This window comes from Arachis stenosperma, chromosome 4 (assembly GCF_014773155.1).
Source record: "Arachis stenosperma cultivar V10309 chromosome 4, arast.V10309.gnm1.PFL2, whole genome shotgun sequence".
In the NCBI taxonomy this organism is placed as follows: domain Eukaryota; kingdom Viridiplantae; phylum Streptophyta; class Magnoliopsida; order Fabales; family Fabaceae; genus Arachis; species Arachis stenosperma.
The window spans coordinates 23,352,996-23,367,334 of record NC_080380.1 but is presented as its reverse complement, the minus strand read 5'-3'; the positions used below and the strand labels follow the sequence as shown (position 1 = coordinate 23,367,334).

The 14,339-nt window shown below is 32.8% G+C and overlaps 2 protein-coding genes across 3 annotated transcripts; one reads left to right on the top strand and one right to left on the bottom strand.

Moving 5' to 3' along the window:
- Positions 1–2,519: 2,519 nt before the first annotated feature.
- On the top strand, positions 2,520–8,124 carry LOC130973367 (protein PLASTID TRANSCRIPTIONALLY ACTIVE 14-like). Of its 2 annotated transcripts, none has more exons than XM_057897852.1 (12): positions 2,520–2,686; positions 2,762–2,917; positions 3,875–4,138; positions 4,306–4,434; positions 4,847–4,936; positions 5,034–5,184; positions 5,512–5,621; positions 6,087–6,158; positions 6,412–6,517; positions 6,614–6,814; positions 7,405–7,447; positions 7,561–8,124. In XM_057897852.1, the coding sequence occupies exons 1-12, from the start codon at positions 2,633–2,635 to the stop codon at positions 7,637–7,639; spliced, it is 1,455 nt and encodes a 484-aa protein (XP_057753835.1). In that variant the 5' UTR covers positions 2,520–2,632; the 3' UTR covers positions 7,640–8,124. The 2 variants fall into 2 exon arrangements, with proteins under 2 accessions (XP_057753835.1, XP_057753836.1); XM_057897853.1 differs by having other exon boundaries at positions 6,617–6,814; positions 7,561–8,121.
- Positions 8,125–13,375: 5,251 nt separating this feature from the next.
- On the bottom strand, positions 13,376–14,056 carry LOC130974777 (protein FAR1-RELATED SEQUENCE 4-like). Its single transcript, XM_057899630.1, has one exon. The coding sequence runs from the start codon at positions 14,054–14,056 to the stop codon at positions 13,376–13,378; it is 681 nt and encodes a 226-aa protein (XP_057755613.1).
- Positions 14,057–14,339: the final 283 nt, after the last annotated feature.

The following is a 14,339-nucleotide window of genomic DNA, read 5'->3' as shown; positions in this document are numbered from 1 at the left end:
GTTTCCAGTCGTATCTAAGGGCATCACAACAACTTCATACAATGAACCAGGTGGTTGTTGGGGCTACAATTGGTTCCATTATATCTCTTATGTGGTATTGGTTATGAAACGCTTTTATTCAGGATGCATATCAATCCTCTTTGTTTGTTAGAATCATTGGTTTATCGGGTTCTATAGGAATTTGCATTTATTTTCTTGTATTTGTGTTGACTTCTCGTGTTTTTATTAAAAATCTTAGTATGTTTTTTTATGTTAAAATTTATCATATTTTCTAGGAAAATATTTCATTGTGGCAAAGACGGTGTGAAGATGCATTGTATTCTCTGCTTACTTTTGGTGCTCGACGGCCTGTGTGTCACTTGGCATCAGTTGCAATGGCAAAAATCATATTCAAGGGAGATGAAATATCAGTTTATGCTAGAGCAAGCAAGGATTTTTTTTATGGAAAAAGGAGTGAACCTCAGAAAATTGCTGGTCGATGACGGTTGATACTGTTTGACATAGTTTAATCTAGGGGTGGCAAAACGGGTCGAGCCCGTCGGGCCGATCCGCTAAACCCGCTAAAAAAGGCGGGTCGGGCTAGGATTTGGAGCCCGCCAAATTTAAAAAATCCGCCAAATTGGCGGGTTTTGGCAGGGCGGGGCGGGCCGATCCGCCGGGCCGAAGACTTTTTATTTTTCTTTTTTTTTAATTAAATAAAAGAGTGATTACTATTATAAAATTAATAATTATAGAATTTTTAAACACTTTTTTTCATTTTTTGTTTTTATTCTTCTTTTAGTTATTAACTTTATTTATTTTATTTTACAATTTCGTATATATGCTCAAATTATGTGACTTATTTTTTAAAATAAAGATAATTTTATTGACAAATATTATTTTGAACAATTTTATTAAAGTTAAAAATTAAAAAAAAAAGTAAAAAATTATATTATAATTTGACTATTTTTTATTTGTATTTGATTTTTTAATTATTATTTTTTGGTTAATTTTTATAAATTTTATTTTTCACAAAAAAAAAGTCAAGCGGGCTAGCCCGCCAACCCGCCAATCCACCATAAAGGGGCGGGCTAGCATTTTGAACCCATTTTAGTTGGCAGGGCGGGCCGGTCCGCCCCGTTTATGAGGCGGGTTTAGGCGGGGCGGGGCGGGTTGGAGCGGGCCGGCCCGCTTTGCCACCCCTAGTTTAATCCAAGAATGTGCAGAAAAAATTTTGGACTGTTGCCTTATATGTCTTGTCTTTTATCGATACTTGAAAAAATATGTATTTCTTGTTCTTGCTTGAACATAGAAAAAATTCATGCTTTTAATATACTTGCTTTTGGGTTTTTGTCGGATAAATTGGTTCTCTTGTTTGAGGAACTATATAAAAATCAAATTTTGTAAATAATTTTAGTTATTACTCTATCAACGGTTCTTATTACTATATGCCATATGCAAATTCTTTCATTATGTTAGTCATAATCAATACTTGAGTGATGGAAACTGAATTTTATATATATTTATTACTATTATGTCTGTTTTATTTTATCCAATATTTTTTTTATATTCTTAAGATAAGATATTTTGAAAGTCAAAAAAATAAAGAGAATGTATTTTTGGTACAATTTGTATATAAATAAGAAAAAGAATGATAGCGACAAAATAAAAAGGAGTATAAGAGTATATTTTATGTCGTAGAATCATTAAATAGGGATTATAGGAATATCTTTCATTGAATATTTATAATTTCATCAAATTTTCAATTAGGTCTCTATATTTTTTTCTTTTCAATTAGGTCTCTAAAAATATACAAGTAATTTCACAATTCACTAACATTTTTTTTTACGTTTAACGTTAACAAGGACTAAATTGAAAAAAAAATAATGTATAGGGACCCAATTGAAAAGAAAGAAAGTATATGGATCTAATTGAAAATTTGGTGAAACTATAGGAACCTGCAGAGTAATTAAACCAAAAGTAAATTAATAATCAACCGGTGGAAAATCAAAATTCTATAAGTATTAAGTAGTATAAATTTAGCTCTAATTTAGAAAAATAGCTTAATTAAGCTATTTTTTAAAAAATAATTTAAACAATAAATGACTATATTAAAAATAGTTTATAAATAAGTTATTTTGTGTTTGAATTTTTAGTTTTAAAAGTGCTTATTTTATAAAAATATGATAAAAAGTAGTAGTATTATGAAAAAGTAATTTTTTTAACTTCTCTATAAGCTCTTAAATAGCTTTTTAAAAAGTTGCAATTTGATTTTGAAAATTGCACCGGACATTAATACTACTAATTTTCATAAATCAAAAACTTAAAAAAAATTACTTTTAAAACTTTCCAAACATCTTATTATATTATACTAATATCTTAATCTTTACCACTAAAAAAAATTATCTTGTAATTACAATATTGATTTTCAAATTTCAAATACTATTATATTTTTATTTACGTAAAATATATTCGTATAAAAATAATAACTAAAATATTAATTTATATCACAATTTAATTTTTGTTTAAGTGTATTGAAAATTTTCTTTAAAATTTATGATTTTTATTGTGATTGTTCCTCATTTCACTATTCAAACTAGAGCTACGGATAACGTTGTTTTCTACTCTGTTCTCTTCTCTTCCCTCCAATCACATGGCTTCTCCCCTTCTTCACCAGCCAACGCAGTTCTTTTTCTCCAACACCCAGGTTCTTTTCTTTCTCTTTTTGTGACTCTGTATGTTGTGTTCTCCTTTCTGAACTTGGTTTTTCCATGCTTAACAGTTAAAAGGACCTAGCCATGGATTCTTGTGGCGACCCCCTTGTTCTTCATTTGGCGCCTCTCATTCTGAAAACAAAGCTCAGCCCATTAGAGCTTCGGTTGATGCACCCACATTTCCATTGTTTCAGACTCCAAAACAGCATGACTCAGCCTCTGAGGTATTTCATTTTACTTGGATAATCCTTAGGATTTGATAGCTTTAACATCCTTAATTGCTTAGTGTGGTAAGTGATTGATCCAACTGTTAGAAGCACAATCTGGGTCTATGATGTGCTGATTATTGCAATCCTTTACTTGGTCCAAGTTTTGATTATAACAAAAAAGGAGGATTGTGTTAGGTAGTTGGTAGCTCACTTTTGGCACGGTCCAATATGATTGGTTCCTTTTAGTGGAACGATGCTTGATGTTCGTTGTTAAGCTAGCAGCATGCTAAGGCTTGGTTTGGTAAAGCCTCTTGAAGAGGAGTTTGTACTTTTGAAAACTACAAGCACCTTATTTTTTGTCTTATAAATAAAAAAGATTATGTACTTCTGCCTGCAGCCGTTAAAAGTTAGGAGTGCTTTTGAAAGTATTTAAGGAGTAGTTTGGTAAAGTTGGCTTATCAAAATTAAAAAGCCTAATATACTCTCATATATTAATAACTATCTAAATTTACTTTAATATTTATGTCTATTGTGTTCTTTTTAAATTTTAAAAGTTATTTTATCAAATACAATTGTTACTACTTATTGAAAGCCATTTTTAGTTTGATTTACTAAACACAAATGCTACAACTTTTAGAAAGCCATCTTTCAAATGCTAGATTTGATAAAGTACTTTCAAAAGATAAAAACTTTGCCAAACCAAGCCTAAATTAGCTTATAAATGTGAGACTTCGAATGGAGGGTTTACAGTTTCCATGCTTTGATCTGCTTTGATATTCATAGAAGTATAACAAATAGTGTAGATATTTTATGATTTTAAACAGCAAACAAATAGAGTAGACCTTGGTTTTGATTTTGAGAACCTTCTTTATTGAAGAATTTGCCTTTGGATGAATTCTTAAAAGGGTCTTCAGGTTTGATGGGATATTCTGTTGTAAGTTAATTAATTAATGTATTGGTTTGTTCTTGTAGTTGGAGCCTGCAGATCCTGATTTCTACAAGATCGGTTATGTCCGAAGCATGAGAGCTTACGGAGTTGAGTTTAAGGAAGGGCCGGATGGATTTGGTGTGTATGCTTCCAAAGATGTGGAACCTCTCCGGCGAGCAAGGGTTATAATGGAAATTCCTCTTGAATTGATGTTAACCATAAGCAAGAAACTCCCATGGATGTTTTTCCCAGATATAATTCCTATAGGTCATCCAATATTTGATATTATCAACTCTACAGATCCAGAGGTAATTATTTTCTCTAAATTCATTATTTCATAATAAGTTATAAGTTGTATATATTTTACAAATTTGTCACCCGTTGTTGTTACAACATTTATGCCACCTTAGAAACTTAAAAGGAATTGTTTTCTGGTTATCATGCTTATTGTAATTGCATAAAATCTTTGTGGCAGACAGATTGGGACTTAAGGTTAGCTTGCCTCCTCCTATATGCATTTGATTGCGAAGACAACTTTTGGCAGTTGTATGGTGACTTCTTACCAAGTGCAGATGAGTGTACCAGCTTACTTCTAGCTTCAGAGGTGTGTAAAGTGTAAACAAAACAGATTTTGAATCACTAAACTTGTATGAGATGGTTGAGGCTATGACATGCTGAGTTATAGACTCTTGACCTCAAATCGATATCATTGATGTAATAGATATTCCAATTTTCCCTTGTTGGGGTGTTTCATTTTTTCTCTTTTAACAATATCTTAACTTGCATTTTCTTCCCTTAAGATCTTTATTTGGCCCATACAAAAATTTGGTTGTCCCTCAGGGATGACTTGTTTAATTTTTGGTTGAGCCACAAAATACATATAAGCTCTAATGAATTGGTCATTGTTTTAAGAATTTTCTGTATAATAAACTACTATAACCTTGTGTATGATCACTAATAGCTATGCCTAAAACTTACCATAGTTTTTTACAAACAACTTTACTTCTCTCCCACAGGATGAACTTTCAGAGCTTCAAGATCCTGATCTTGCTTCTACTATGAGAAACCAGCAATATCGAGCCCAAGAATTCTGGGAAATGAACTGGGTAAATATCAAGTTGTGTTTCTTGATTTTGTTAGTTTTCCATTACACATGAAAGTTGTTACTGTGTTCTGAACATATTTGGTGTCAACATTGTTCAGCACAATTCTGCACCCCTTAAAATAAAGCGTCTTGCTCGTGATCCTCGAAGGTTCTTGTGGGCAGTGGGTATTGCACAGTCACGATGTATTAACATGCAGACGAGAATTGGTGCATTAACTCAAGATGCAAATATGCTTATTCCTTATGCTGGTATGAGCATATCTCTTTAGTTAGTCTGAGTAAATATGTTGCCTATTTTGCACTCTTAATATAATCAAGCAAATCTTCCATGTTTTCATAATTTTTTCAGAAATCTATTTTCCAAGTTAATATTTAAACCTATTGAACAATTTTTAAAACCTGATTATGCATGCAATGTATATTTTCTGCACTGCAGGAAGAAGCGCCAAACTCTGAACATAAATGGTAAAGTTTGAGTTGGAGTGGGGGAATATAGCGGGAAAACAACAGCACCGAGCTTGTTTTTTAAACTTTAGGTGTATAGATTTTCTAACTTTTAAATCTTTGTCTTTTCAGATATGCTGAACCATTCCTTTGAGCCGAATTGCTTTCTGCATTGGCGTTTTAAGGACAGGATGCTTGAAGTTCTTATAAATGCTGGCGAGCAAATTAAAAGGGGAGATGAGGTAAACTATGTGACACTTCTATAAACTGTGCTTTTATTGACTCCTTGCTTATTATATTGAACATATCATAGTGCTGATTTTTTAATCGTGGCCTTGCTTTTGCAAGATAGCAAAAGGGTAAAACGTGTGCATAAGTCTTGGAGAAATATAGCTTGATAGATTGCATGCATGCCAAATGAATCTATACTCCTTTTTCTGTGAAGTATATAAAAGCATAGACAAGAGTGATATGTGTTGCACTCTTCCAATTTTATGGTCTAAGCGCAATTAGATTGCTCGAGCTGGAGTCTTATTGTTCATATGTTTGCACTATTTGGTTAATTTTTTTTTTTATTAGATTGGTTTACATGCTTGAAAGTTGGGAATCTGAAAGTTTCCTTGCCTTCCTATTTTATTGTTTGTCTTATTTCATCTTTACATTGGAGATCCTGATTGTGGCGTTGAAACCAAAAAAATTTATTACAGATGACAATTAATTACATGAGCGGACAGAAGAATGAGATCCTAATGCAAAGATATGGATTTTCATCACCGGTGGTAATTTTTTTCCTTGAAATATTTGACCAAATTAATGTTCTACATTTGTTAGTAAAAATTCCATGTAATAAAAAGGGTGAAAAATTACACACAGAAGGCCTATATTGCATCCCTAATGGTATTAACTAACTGAAGTAAAAATCTGTGATCTGAAAACTTGTAAGAAAAATTCTTATAAACTTAAAACTTGTGTTTGGCATTTAGATCCATTGAATTGTGCAAGTGTAGTCCTTATAGTAACTTACATTTGCAGAATCCTTGGGATGTGATCAAATTCTCAGGCAATGCAAAGATTCATCTGGATTCCTTTTTGTCCGTCTTCAATATATCTGGTCTTCCCGAAGAATATTACCATAACAGTATGAGCAATATGAATTTCCTTTCTATATTGTGCTTTTTTTTAGCTTTCCTCTAGTCACACTGGTGCTAATGAAGACGCCACTTGAAATTAATAGCAGAATGTCTAGCAATCGATGGCGATACTTTTGTTGATGGAGCTGTTGTAGCTGCAGCACGAACATTGCCAACTTGGTCGGACAAGGATGTGCCTTCAATCCCTAGTGCAGAAAGAATGGCAGTAAAGGAGTTGCAACAAGAATGTCGACAGATGCTTGCTCAATACGCTACAACCTCTAAGCAAGACGAGAAATTGCTTGGTAAGTTAGATGTTCATATCCTGACATTAGAAACAAAAATAATTTACCACTAGGTGGAGTCGGCTACATAATAGTTTACAATTATGTTGGCTTGAAAATATTTTTTTGGGACATTCTGGTTGACCAAAAAGAAATAATAGATAGCTAGATCAGTTGGTCTTCTATACGCTACCAGCAAGATTCAAGTTACTTCCGCAGCATTTTAGCCCCTAATTGTAAAAAAAAAAATGACAAATCGACCCCTTTAACTTTTGTAAACCTGCATTTTGGCCAAAAATAAGTGTGTTTATACCCTCTTTAACTTTGTTCTCCTGAACTTTTCCAGATATACAACTTTGATACTCTAAAATTTTGTTATTTTTGTTGATAATTGATGGAAAAATTACCAATTAGGTCAATATACATTTTTGGGAAAGCTCTAGGAGCCAATTTGCACATGGTGCAAAAGGTCTAGGATAATATTTTGGTCCTATCATCTAGGATGGACTCAACCTTTTGAAATTGTGGTCTAACTTGAACAATGTTTGTCTTTCATTGGAATTTGCTTTGATTATAAAAGCTAATGCTTCACTTTCCTGTGATCACCACAGATTCCTTGCCGAACGCTCCGAGGACGCTCGAAGCTGCAATTAAGTATGCCTAATTTCCATGAGCTAGCAGTTTCATAAGCTTTTTAAATTTTATTTTGGAAAATCTTAAACCATTAAGCTTCTATTAATAGTTCATTGCGAATCCTACGCATGCAGGTATAGATTGCACCGGAAATTGTTCATTGAGAAGGTTATCCAAGCATTGGAGATCTATCAAGATAAGATACTTTTCTGATCCCAATATACTAACTGTATACTAGCACTAGCCATAAAAATTTTGTAGCAGAGTTGTGTAAGCCTGCATCATCATAAAATGTTGTTGTTACCCTTGATTGCAGGGTCAGTTCAGTTGTATCTATTCTAGATTTCTAGTCATTTGCGCCCCGACACAAAAACCATTTTCTGTTTCTTGATCAAGCTTTAAGGACATCAGAAAAGAAGATTAAGAAATTGTTTCTTGTATAATTTTTAGATTTAATTTTATACTATTTATAATTTGTTTGGGCCTGTAATTGTAAACAGTTTTGCATTATGTAAGAGACCAGAGAGAAATATAGGAAGAAAAGTGTGTATTATTGTCTCAACTACAAGGGAAGGAAACCCAGATAATAAGACAACAAATTCTAAAAGGGAAGGAACATAGAGCACTATAGCAGCTCTGCTCTGCCAAAATCAATCATATATTCTTAAAAGCACAGAGAAATTTATTTAAGTAAATTAAAAGTCGAAAAATGTTAATCAAACACCATTTATATATTCAAGAGTATCGTTAATTCCCAATCTTTCTACCTTCTCTTCAAGATATATAACAAGATATGCATGAGAAAAATATATATGCATAGAAAAATATGTTCTTATATGATTAAAATAAACCTTCCGCCAACTACAAGTCTAGCATGAATGTGTATGAAGAATGAAGGGCACTTTTTCTTACCGTCATCACTAAGATCCATTTTTTAAGAATTCATCTTAAAGACCTATTTTTATTTCTCAGTCTTTCTGTCTGAGTATGGGGGAGATATTTGACTTGTGTAGTACTTTGAAATATTATTTTAAAAAATATTTAGTTTTTCGTCACAAAATTTAAAAATATTAATCTTTACTCCTTAATTTTTCATGTACTCATTCTTATAACAAAAGTGTAATTGAGGAGTAATGCATAAAAATGTAACTCATTTTACAATTATTTAAAATGGAAATAGAGTTTTTTTTTATTTAAATTATAGATGCTTTTTTTCTCCTTTTTTCTATCTTTATGAGTATGAATATGAATGACACAATGAGATATTAAATTTGTGTATTTTTATATAGAAATGTACTTGAAATATTATATTAAAAAATAAATAAGTTTTTTCAAACAAAATCTGAAAGTATTAATCTTTAATCGTAGTACTCATATTTATAGACAAAAGTTTGTCTCTATTAATCTACTATTATGCAAATATTCTTCTTCAATTTTGCTGTGGCTATGAAATTGAGGTAAGAAAAATTTTTAATTTTACTGAGTTCAAAATTGATTTTTTCTTAATTTTGTTGGTATATCATGTTAAATTGAAGAATAATGTACAGAAACATAATTCTTTTTATAATTATTTAAAATTAGAAAATAGAATATTTTTTATTTAAATAAATTTTTTTTCTTTTTTTTATCTTTGAGTGTGAGTGAGATGTCAGATATATATTTTTATATAATAGATCATTTGAAATATTATATTAAAAAATAACTAACTTTTTCTCACAAAATCTTTACTTGTTAATTTTTTATGTACTCATCTTTTTAGACAAAAATTTATTTTTATTAAGCTACAATTATACAAATTTCTTTCTCAATTTTGTTGTGGTTGTGAGATTGAGGTAAGAAAAGATGTTTCTAATCTTGTAACTAGTGATTGCAAAATTAAATTTTTTGGTGATTTAAATTTGAAAAATAGAATATTTTTATTTAAACAAATTTTTTTTAAATATTTCTGTATGAGTGTGTGTGAGATATCAGATTTGTTATTTTTATACAATAGAACACTTAGAATATTATATTAAAAATAACTAGCCTTTTTACACAAAATTTATTACACTTAAATAATTTTCTCATGTTCTTATTTTCATAGACAATTTATTTCTATTAAGTTACTATCATGCAAACAATCGGATTTAGATTATTTTTGGTTGAACCTCAAAATCTCGCTAAAATTATTTTTTATATGGAAAAAATAATAGTATTGCACAACAGGTAAGGAGCAGAGATTCCTAGCAGGTTTGAACATGTGTGGCGTCACCAGAGCAACATGCAGGAGAGTTGCTCTCTCAGAAATTTTTAGCAGCTTTAAACATGTGTAGCGTCACCAGAACAACACGCGCCCCTGATATTGTACATTTTTAGAAATTCTTGACAGCTTTGGCCACATGACACACCGAGAGCAATACGTGTTGATTGCTTTTTCAGCCTACTTACATGCAGGAGACAAGTATAACCCAAAAACAGGAGATGGATGAATACCTGACCCCTTTAAATTTGGCTTAACGAAGTTGCTTTCCTTCCATACATTTACCAAAATTCTCAAGGAAAAAAATAAGGGAGAGAACGAAAGAAAGAAAAAATAGGGAGAGAGGCAGAAATATTGTAAAAATTAGTTTATAGTGATTTCTTTCAATTCCATAGTAATTTTGTGGATGATTTATCTTTGCTTAAGTGTCACCATCACGGTCATTGATTAAGTAAAGTTTTCTAAACTTCATTAATCGCTTCATTAAATGTTTTCACATTGCATTATATTCTATGTTATTTACATTATACCACATAACATATATGTATTCCAAGTGCAATATACAAATAGTTAAATTTTGCCAAATATTTCAAAATTAAGAAGTTTTATTCCTAATTCTTCTACTCCATGTGTCTGTATGTTTTGGTGACTCACCGACAGGGTTAAGCTGATCCGAAACCGAAAACGCTGCCTACTACTTCTTCTTTTAGCGGTGATCTACTGTAAAACTCTCTCGAAACACCCTTGTAAGGCCCACTGCTTCTTCTTCTATATAATGCATTTTTTATTTTTTGGTGACTCACCGGCAGGGATAAGTTCATCCGAAAAACCTCGAATATCCTACCCACTAGTTCTTCTTGTAGCTCATGCGTTGCTTTTTTTTGTGACTCACTGGCAGGGTTAAGTTTTTTTGAATCCCTCGAAGACCGTAACTTGTCCATTCTCCGGCCAGGAACCGGCGACCGGAATCTGAAACCCTATCCAAAAAATCCTTGTAAGGCCTACTGCTTCTTCTTCTAGCTCAGGCGTTTGTATTTTTTCAAATTTCACTAACAATCTTACGTTATTTGTTCTGTTACTCACTTTCTGTAATTACTGTTCATGGAAGAAGATTGTTTCAATTTCGAATGCAGTAGTTGATCATAGTTGTTCATGGTGGTGTTAAATGTTAATTAGATTGATGGCCAGTGATGCATGCTCCTCAAACACGAGACGAAGTAGAGGTGGAGACGACGGACAACAGGAACTCAAAGCTAGATATGCAACCTCATGTTCGCTGCAACCTGGGGATGTAAAAGATGGTGTGGCCCCAAAATGCTTCTGTGGAAAATATGCCATCTGTTACATGTCGAAAACAAACATCCACTCGAATAGGCTATTTTTTGGATGCCCATTGTTAAAGGTAAGCATGCAATTCTTCATGTATGCGTACTAATTTTATGCTAAAATTGGGTCAAATTTTGAATTTTTGAAATGGAGGTTTAGACTCTAGATTTTGGTGATTTTTCTGGCTCAAGTTGTCGTGGATGTGATTTTGAATTATTAGGAATGGCATGACAATTGGATATGAAAATGATTTGATTTCATAAGCGGTTTGCTGTTGAATTGGGTTGATTTTGTATATGATTTGATATTGGAGCTGGTTAATTTTGAAGAATGATTGAGAATTGAAAAAAAAAATTTGATTTATTAGAAATAGATCTACCTAAATTAATAAATTGATTTTGACATGGAACTTGAACTGATATAAAAAATGTTTTAAAAATTAGAAAGGATTTTCTAGATTTTGAGTTTAGGGATTAATTACAGTGATATATGTGGAGTAAATTGAATTGGAGTGTTTTGTACCACCATACATTCATTGTGTTCTATTCGATTTAGGTGACACAACTACATTGCAAATTCTTTGTCTGGGTTGATGACCACATTGTAAGGGTCAGAGCAGTGGAGCCAATAAAGGGATTGGGTGACGGCAAGCCGAATGATGTTGAAGAGCATTCGGGACTGGATAACTTGATTGCTCATGTAGAGGAAAGAATAGTAAACCTAGAGAAGTTGCTGAACAAGAAGACTAGAGAAGCAGAGTTGAAGAAGAAGAAGAATAGAAAAGCAACTGCAAGAGAGAATGAGGCTTCATCAATAAAATCTAATGATTAGATCAAAACCAGAACCACAAGCACCTCTAATAGGTTTAGAAACTTAAGAATAATTTTCTTCTTTGTTCTGTTTGTCAAAGACAATAGCATGACATCGTTATTAAATTACTGCAGGGCTACAAAAGATCAATGATGATTGTTTGTTTGGAGATAATTCTAGGTAATTACGTTATCTATGATAGTTTGTGAATTTTTCTTTTAGAATGTAAACACAAAATTGATTGAAAATTTTAAAAGAAAAATTGGTGATGCCGTTTCGTGACATAAACTTTCTTTGATATGGGTAAGATGGTTGGAATTTGATTATGTATGTAGTGACGTGTTCTTGTTTTACCTATAGATACATATATGTCTTATGGTATATATTTTTGTGAGTTGTGAATTAGTTATCCAAGTTCCTTAGTAATTTCAATAGCATATAAAGGCTAATATGTTGTAGTAACTCGTCCAAAAACTAGAAAATAACAACATTTTATTTTTATTGACATGAATGCTTAACATTGCAATCATGTAATAATCAATGTTTGGCAATTCTGTAAGAGTAGCAAGGAGAAAGGAATGACAAAATAGACAGATTATTTGGTGACTCCCATGACAAATCATCCAGCCACCATAATAGATAATTGACACCCGAATGGGGTCTTCATTACTCTAGTATATCACCAAACATGTCAGCGATTTGTTTTTCTTCTTATATAGTAACTTCAATGAGTATATGGCTTATTGCAGGTCTTACCATGTAAGGGTTAGGTTGGGTCATCGTCCAACACAGTAGTGGTATCTACAATTGTTGTCATGACACCTGTGGCCATCATGTAAATTTGTCTTCTAACTTATTTCAAGTAGTTTCTTAAATGCCCGTTTATATGTCGTCATTTTTGGTGGAATCGTGTTACATAGTAAGTTATAAGTCGAATTTTGTATGCATATTAAGATAAATTATGTCGACCGTATCGATTCATCATGATCCCCATTGAGTTCTTGTTAGGAATTAAGGTGTAAGATAGTAGAGGAGTTGGTATTCGATATTTTTTTTCCCAGTGTAAGTTATTTTATTTAAGGGAATATTTAGTCTTTCTGACATGCTTAGGATTAAGCTCGGTCAACTAACCTGGAAAAACATTTAATTTTTGGTAGTTCAAGTCTCTCTAAAAGTAAATGGGCTAGCAAGCAAATTGGGCCAGCTACAAAAAAAATTAATGTACATGAGTAGAAAATTCAGCAAGTGGCTTAATGTAGCAAGTGGTTTGAAACCGGTTAAGCCCAACTTTTTCTGGAATTTTAATATGCATATCTTTCATATACCTCCAACAAGGTACTCATCATTGGCTTAAAGCACTGAGACTTAAAGTCAGCTATTAATTCATTGTGTCTATACTTTTTTAAGGCCCTATCCAGGTTATGCATGAAGTCAATGAGGGTATTCTTGCGATTAACATAAAATCTTATGAGAGAGTTTATACCTTCACACTGTGATGTCGTTCTTAAGTACCTGAAAAAACTTATTCAGTAGGAAACAATGGGACCATATCGCACGAGTTTCGTACGTCTTTTCTATCCAGGTACTCCCAACAAGGTTGTGCTTATCCAAATGGCTGCCCATTTCCGATCAAAATCTCTGCGGTCGTTGTTGTCGTATATAAGACCCTTAAAATCCCGTAGGAAATTAAGATTCTTTATATTTTCACATGCATTTCTCTGAAGATGCCATCCGCATAACCGATGGGTCGCATCAGGAAGAACATTCTTGATTGCATCTCGCATGGCAAAGTCTCTATCAGTTATTACTGCTTTAGGACTTTTTTCACCCGTCGATTCAACAAATGTTTTCAACAACCACTTATACGTGTCTGTGGTTTCGTCGGATAGTAGGCCGGAGCCAAAGATAATAGTCTGCCCATGATGATTGCATCCAGAGAAAATGACCAAAGGTTTGTTGTATTTATTCTTCTTGTACATTGAATCAAAGGCAACAATATCTCCAAAGCAGTGATAGTCGACAATTGATTGCCCATCTGCCCAAAAAATATGCTCGAGCCCTTTGTCACTAGTGAAAGTATACTTTCCAAAGAACAGTGGATCGTTGTTTAACTTGCCAATCAAATAATTTATTGCCGCATTGGCATTCCCATTTTTTACTTTTGATCTACGATAACGATCAATGTGGTTGTACAAATCTTTGTGTGTGAAGTCAGCATGACGATATCCACCCTTTTGGAACGCAATATATCCCATAATATAGCACGTCTTGACACCAAAATTATGAAGATTTTTCACTTGGACTTCATCAGTAACAGTGAGACGACAATTAGCCGGAATGAGATACACAAATTGAGGGCGGGGGAAGGGGGGAGGTGGTCAGATCGTGGTTGTGAGATTCCACAAAACATGATACCTTTCATCTTCCACAGTCGTAGTCATGCTTTACCCTAAGCCGAGCTGGACACTTGGTTCGCGTGAGTGACCTTGCCTCCCTTGATCTATCATCCAGATCAAGATACCTCATATTCCTCCAGCC

Bases quoted from the DNA above. Each gene is read 5' to 3' on its own strand.
- LOC130973367 (XM_057897852.1), top strand. From the start codon at position 2,633: ATGGCTTCTCCCCTTCTTCACCAGCCAACGCAGTTCTTTTTCTCCAAC. The intron at 5,622-6,086 runs GTAAACTATGTG...AATTTATTACAG, and splicing joins AAATTAAAAGGGGAGATGAG to ATGACAATTAATTACATGAG. The intron at 6,815-7,404 runs GTAAGTTAGATG...TGATCACCACAG, and splicing joins GCAAGACGAGAAATTGCTTG to ATTCCTTGCCGAACGCTCCG.
- LOC130974777 (XM_057899630.1), bottom strand. From the start codon at position 14,056: ATGGGATATATTGCGTTCCAAAAGGGTGGATATCGTCATGCTGACTTC.